General features: G+C 41.0%; 1 protein-coding gene across 1 annotated transcript; it reads right to left on the bottom strand.

Annotated features, from left to right (window-relative positions):
• Window positions 1–681: 681 nt before the first annotated feature.
• Window positions 682–3,042, bottom strand: ZBED5 (zinc finger, BED-type containing 5). The gene has a single exon (XM_006885413.1). It carries the CDS (start codon window positions 2,870–2,872, stop codon window positions 791–793), a length of 2,082 nt encoding a protein of 693 aa, XP_006885475.1. The 5' UTR covers window positions 2,873–3,042; the 3' UTR covers window positions 682–790.
• Window positions 3,043–7,309: the final 4,267 nt, after the last annotated feature.

Raw genomic sequence — 7,309 nt, 5'->3', positions numbered from 1 at the left:
TGCAATCCTAAAGGCATGCAGTTGAAATCCAGCAGCTACTTTGCAGGAGAAGGATGCGCAGTTTTCTCCTGTGCCATATGCTGGCTCCGAGAACCCACTGGTGGATCAGTTCTGACTCAACAAGAACAAAAAGGTTGAAGCAGAGAGATACATAGAATGGAAGTTTCTAGGATAAATTAAGTCAAAGTGTAGAAAAGTGAATGCAAGTTTGTTAGGAAGCAAGATGGAATAGGAAAAGTTGAAGAGTAATGTGCAGGGAATAGTAAGATGTTCCACCCGAGTGGTAAGGTTCAAGTTAGAAATGGTTAGAAAAAGGTTCATCTCATCTCACCACCACTGAGTCTTAACTCATATGCGACCCTCTACTGGATTTCCGAGGTTATAAATCAAGTGACAAGAGATTGCCCATCTGTCTTCCAGAGTTGCTGGGAGATTCCAACTGGGAGGCTTAGCCTTTGAGTCACCAGCACAACTTCCTAAGGACTACCGATCGCATTCACCAGAGCTGTCTTACAAGAGGCAGGGACTACGATTTGACAAGATATGCTAAGAAACAGACATTATTTTGTGCACCAGTATTTCCCATGGTTATTGTCATTGAATCCTTTTAACAATGTTAAGAAATATGAATAACACAATATATATTTAAGATTTTGAAACTTTCTTATAAATTTAAGTATATAAAAATGATAACTTTTTAAAAAACCCTCGGAATAATGGAGCTGAAGTAAACCATCTTTTATTTTCATCTTACATTTGGTTATCAAAAGACATGCAAAGCCCTTCAATCTTAATGAGAACAGTGTTTTTGTGTCTTTTTATCACATATCCGCTTAATATTAGGTGTAATGCTGCTGAGCCGGATCTGCATATGAGGTGCAGCATCGAGTCTTTTCCTGTATTTTGTCTTTGTTGCAGCGTAGTATGAAAACCCCGTTTCACACAGGTGCATTGTAGCAAAAGGAAGAAGAGCATGAATGGCACGCTTGGCAATACCTGGATACTCCTGAATGAGGCTACTCCAAAATTCATTTAGGGAAAGCTCACTGAAATTCTGTTTCACTTGAGAATCAGAAGTTAAATCTATCAGGCTCTCATAGTCCCGTGCTACTAATGAAGCTGGTTTGACAGTTACTGCAAATGGATTTCTAACCCAGGCATTACCGTCATTTTGAACAGGAAAATATTTCAACAGAGTAGAGCGTAAGCTCCGTAGGTGCTGTACAATGGAATTGCAGATATCTTTATCAACTGTAGAATTAGTTTCAGTCACAAAGTCACTGAGTGTAGGAAAACATTCAAAACTTTCTTCTTCAACAGATGAAGCCCAAAACTCCAATTTTCTTAACAATGATGACATTTTATCAATTACTGTAAAAATGGTCACATTCTTTCCTTGCATTGACAGGCTAATTTCATTTAATTTAGTAAAAATATCTGCAAGATATGCAAGCCTTAAGAGCCAAGATGAATTTGTTAAACAATCAAATAATTGAAAAGCAGAATCCATAAAAACCAATAGTTCACGACGAAGCTCAAAAAGTCTTACGAGAACTTTACCTCGAGAGAGCCACCTCTCTTCTGTATTTAGAAGAAGTGCTGTGTGCTGTGCACCCATTTCTTCACATAAAATTTTTAGTAGTCTGGACTGATGTGGTCGGGCTTTAATATAATTAATGATTTGTACCGCCTGATCAAGCACATTTTTCAGAGACATAGGCATTATTTTAATTGCCAGCGCATGTCTATATAAGCAGCAATGACTACTGGTGCTTTCAGGTGCCATATATTTTATCAGGGTGACAGCATCAGCGATTTTTCCATCCATTGCTCTAGAAGCATCACTACAAACATCAATACATTTCCCCCATTCAATTTCATGTTTCTGCATAAAACTGTTGATGCAGTTGAATATTTCTTCACCGGTAGCATTACTTTGCAAAGATTCACATAAAAGTAGGTCCTCCTCAATAGACTTATTAAACCTATAACGAACGAACACAAGCAGCACAGCCAGTCCAGAAACATCAGCGGATTCATCTAGCTGCAGTGAAAACCCGTCACAAATTTTCAGTCTGCAAACAAGTTCTTCTTCAATGTCAGCAGCTAGATCTCTAATTCGGCGTGCAACAGTACAGTTAGATAGCGGTACTGCATCAATTTTTTTACTATATTGTTCATCAAACATCTGCATCACTACATCTTTTGCACAAGGCTTGATAAGCAATTCTCCAATAGTATGAGCCTCACCACTCAGTGCTATGTGGTAACACACATTGTATGAAGCCTCTGTAGCACTTTCATTATCTGTGTCAACAATTTTAGATGTTGGAAGTTTACTATTTTCAGGTGAATCAAGATGCTGCTTGAAAAAGTTTATGTCTTTGTCTTTATATGCAGCATGTTTAGTTTCCAAATGTCTTCGAAGCTTACTAGGAGCTAAAGAGCTGTTTGATAAAATTTTCTTACACAACACACACTGAGCACGAGGTGCATCTCTATTTCCAAAGTAAGTAAATCCAAAAGACAGATAACTTTCATCATATTTTCTTCTTTTTGGTTTTTTATTAAATGTTATTTTGTTGGAATTGGATTTACGTTTGACCCTAGGAAGCTCACTTTCTGAATTTTTAGAAACTGTAAGCTGTAATTGTTCATTTTCATTTTGTAGTATTCCAATTTTGCGATCATTTGATTCAGATACCATATGATAACAAAGAGATTCTATCCCTTGTTTAAGACTTCCTTCTTTCAGCAATAGATCCATGTGCATTGATTTTGTGGTACAAAACATGGTTAATTTAAAATAAACAATGAATATCTCAAATAGGTTGAAATTAGAAGTCAGGATACATAGAAGATGATCAATCATCAAAGAGGTGATATATAGCACACATCAGTTAATTTGTAAATGCTGCTTATGCATCAACGCGCAGATGGAACATCTTATGCTCATGTATCAGGTGATCTCTGATGCGACTTTCTGGTGCTCTCAGGTGTGGTGCACCTTTTCTTAAAGGTAGATTATCACACAAAAATAAAAACTATGTAAGAGGTGCGTAGTTCAAGTCCACCAGATGCTCTGCTGAAGAAGGAGGAACAATTGCCTCCTGTACCAGTCAGATCCGATCTGACAGTACACACATAAAATAAATAAATAAAAAAATAAAAACTATATAAATGAGTATAACAATCTTAATCTTACATTTCAAAAGAAACTTTATAAAGAAAAACTGTTAGCATAAATCTTTTATTAAGACCACTTAATAACTTAGAGATTATTAATCTATAAAGCCTAACTTGGGAGTAACTGGAATGAGAAATTATGAAGAGTTAGGCTTAATTTTTAAAAGGAAGATACCTTGAGGAATATGTATAATGGTTGTTGTGTACCATTCACTGAGTTGGAACCAAATCCCAGCAGATCCTCCAGCAGGTTTTTGGAGGTAATAAACCACACAGGCGGAGAATGCCCATGTTTCTCTCATGGAGCAGCTGGGGGATCTGAACCACAAGCCTTTGGGTTGGCAACACAACTCCTTACCACCAAGCCATCAGAGTTCCCTATGGTAGTGGTGGCAAACTTTTTCTGTAAAGGGCTAGAGAGTAAATATTTTTGGCTATATGGGTCATATACTTTGCTGTAGCCACTTAAACGCCTAGTTGTAGCATAATTACAGCTATAACTAATGCCTAAAACAATGGGCATGACTGAGTTCCAATAAAAGTTTATTTACAAAAAGAGAAAGTATGTGAATAGTTTGCCAACTCTATTCCGGAATTTATTTTCTCTTTCTGATGTCTAATGTCATCAGATGCATTCATTACTCTTAATAATAGTTATTACATCTGAAGACTCCCTTCAGGGCTAGTAACAATTTTGACGAGGTATATTAAAAGCACTCAAAGTTTTAATAGAGGATTCTACAATATCCTAAAAAAAGTGTACTAATGTTGAATAAAACACAGACCAAGTTAGGTACTATGTCCTCAATATTTGATATTATATCAATATTTATATTATCCAAATTTAGGCTCATTCAAAATCTTTATTTTCACGGGTTACTCTGTATCCCATTATAGCTCAAGACTTAATCTGGACTTAAAGAAAACATACATTCTCAACAGATTTATTCTTCATATAATAAAAATAAAACATAACATAAATTTAGTAAATATTAAAGATTCCTATCAGCTTTATACCTTTAGGAAAAGAAATTCAGGATCTATAGAAACTTTTAATTTAAACTTTATGATCTGGGTACAGAGGAAGCTTTGTATATTCTTCATGTTAGACCTTGAATCAAAATTATTCTCCAATAACAGCTAGAGGGCAAAATACCTGAAATAAGAAGCACACCCTCCTGCAATCACATTTTCCACTTTCGTAGCTTGAAATGAAGAATCTTCAAAAGAATAAGATTAAGGGATAGGGTGGGAAAGGGGGTAACCAAGCCTAGAATGAAAGAAAGCATTAAAATTAGACACTGTGTTAACAAGTAACTAATACAAACTTCTATGAGTCATTAGAATTTATTTTAGATGCATTGACTGCAATTTAGGTCTTGGATTAAAAGGGAAAAGGTTACATAGTAAAGATGCTAATATCTTCACCCTGTTTAATATTACAGAAATGTCAGTTTTAAGATGCCCCAAAAACCAATTCCACATAAAAAGATATTTTTTAATAAAAAAAGAAACTGGATTTATGAATATACAGCAACATTTTAACGTTTGGAAAACTAAGCACTGAAATAATTTAAAACAATTACATCGACACACACGTGTTGCATGAAATCGTATTTGGGTTATTTTTGTCTTAACAAGCACCCTCCTAAGGTTACTTAGATTTATTGCGTAAACATGACTCTGCGTCCATAACGGTGCTAAGTAACTCCCATGGATACTTTCACCCTTAAATCTGGCTCATGGACTGCGAACAGCCCACGTGGGCCGGAACCCAGATCCTAAGGTCTGCAGTGAAGAGCTAGGACTCCCAGAACCGCAGGGTCCAGCCATCATCCGCGCGTTCCCGTGTATTCTTGTAATTTTTCACGCACTGAACACACCTAGTCGCAAAAGCTGGACAAAGAAATGGACTGACAGTGAGTTACACCTGCACAGGTCTCATCCTGGCAGCAGAAAGCCTGGCTTTGCTAAAGACTGTCCCCTGACACTCTCGCTTTGGCTAAAGCAGCAGGGAACTCGGACGGAGCTTCGCTCCTTAGCTATCAAAGAACTCGGCATCGCTTTCAGGAAGGTGTCCCCCCCAGATCTCTGCGGACCGAGAGTCGGGACTCCCATGGGCGCAATGTTTCCAGCCTCATCAAGGCGGGAGGGGGAGGAACCTCGTGCGCTCCTTTTCCTGGCGGGAAAGCTGACACAATCCCGACACTTTGAACTATAAGCTCTTTGGAGAGGGTAGGAAGGAGTCCAGACACAACACCAGGCAGGAGGTAGGAACCCACATAAAGCCCGTCTGACCCTCAAGGTCTTTTAAACGGCATCTTGGCTGGGAGACGCCTCAGCTGCTCGTGGGCGGCGTGCACTGCCTGCGACCGCCGCGTCTCGCCCTCACCACGGAACTCTCCCGCGGGCTGGCGCTTCGGTTAACAATCACGGGAGAACGCCTCACCCCCAGCCCTATCCTCCAGTTTCATCTCCATTAACGCGGGAGATGGGGTCTACGTGGCGGCTGAGCTGCAGAGCAGCGCCGCGGGCACCAGCCGCGCCCGCCATTTTAGACCGCAGCCATTGCAGAGCTCGCCAGTTAGTTAGCCGCGGCGGCGGCTCTGGTCCCCTTCCCTGAGGCCAGAGCAGGGCCAAGAACCAGTGTCGCGGACTGGAGGGTTGGGGGAAAGGAGAAGGAGAGGAATACAAAGCAAAACGGAGAGCAGAAAGGATCGGGGACTGGGTGTATGCTCTCAGATCGGGGACAGCACCTATTCCACCTGCACAGAGATCCGACTCGCGGCTGGCAGAGTCCCTCGCCGGTACGTCAATTTAGCACGCGGGAGCATCCAAACTTACCGTCTTCAAGAGCGACTATCTTCTGTCCAATCAGAGACGGAGTCGCTCTGTACCACCAATCCGTGCCGGAGTTGATCTGTACCACCAATCCGCGTGGAGCAGTGGGGCGGGACCAAAGGGACCAGGCTTGGTTGAGCTGTGGTACAGTTTTTGCAGTTTGTGAGGGAATCTAAGCAGCGCTTAGGTACCCGCTGTGAAATATTTGCCATTAAACATCCGTGAGGCCACATCGGCAGAAGAATTTGTTGAAAATGCAGAATGTGGCATCCGGCAAAGTTTGTGTTCTGCACTGGAATCTAGAAATCTCTTCATAGACACTGGCGCTTTGCTTTGGCCGATGTGATTTGTGGGAATTGGCGGTGCTCGAAAAGCGCCAGCAAAGGCTGTCTATTCCCCGAAGCTGCACCCAGGCCCAGGTTACATTGTTGTTAGGTGCCATCAAATCGCCTACGACTCGTAACGACCCTAGGAACAGTAGATCTAAACCTATCCTGTGCCATCTTCAAAGTCTCTGATAATTCTGGAGCCCATTGTTACAGTCTTTGTGTCAATTCTTTTTGTTGGATTACATCAGATAATATATTTTATCCATTTTCCTTGTTCTCTGCTGGAGTAGGGGGAGAGAGGAACTAGTTTGCCTCCTCCCCTTTCCCCTTCCGCTTTCCTGTTCCCATTTCCATTCCCAAGGATGGAGATTGTCCTTCAGAGGCTATGGTTGACCTTATGTGCTACTGAGGCTGTCACATGGAGGGAATGAGTAGGGAGAGGGAGGGTTACTATATAGGCTCCAGGCCCTTACTCCTCTGGCCCGACCCTCAAATAAGCTAAGGAGCCGCCCTGTACAGTATTTAGGAAAAGCTGTCTGTCCACTGCAGACCAGTCCAGACAGCCCACCTCTTTTGTCTGTACACCCCGCAAGGACCACCCTCCACAGGGACACGGGTGTCCACTCCGACTGCCAGCTTTCTTAAAGGGCTACGAGAGCAATGCTTTATGAAACATGATGCTGTTTTCCAGGGACTGCTCCCTCCTGAGAAATGTCCAAAATACATGACACAAAGCCTTCCTATTCTTACGTTTAAGGGGCATTTTGGCTGTATTTCTTCCAAGATAGATTTGTTCATTCTGGCAGTCCATGGTATAATCAACATTTCTTTTTGTCGACATCATAATGCAAAGGCACTGATTCTTGTACAGCCATCCTTACTGATTGTCTAGCTTTTTTTTAATTATTATTATTAAATTTTATTAGTTTTAATGAACATTTACAGGAATTTTG

This window comes from Elephantulus edwardii, unplaced genomic scaffold, assembly GCF_000299155.1.
Source record: "Elephantulus edwardii isolate Elephantulus edwardi_28Jun2011 unplaced genomic scaffold, EleEdw1.0 scaffold00044, whole genome shotgun sequence".
In the NCBI taxonomy this organism is placed as follows: domain Eukaryota; kingdom Metazoa; phylum Chordata; class Mammalia; order Macroscelidea; family Macroscelididae; genus Elephantulus; species Elephantulus edwardii.
Note: the sequence above shows the minus strand (reverse complement) of the source record. Positions and strands in the feature narration are given on the sequence as shown.

Bases quoted from the DNA above. Each gene is read 5' to 3' on its own strand.
- ZBED5 (XM_006885413.1), bottom strand. From the start codon at position 2,872: ATGATTGATCATCTTCTATGTATCCTGACTTCTAATTTCAACCTATTT.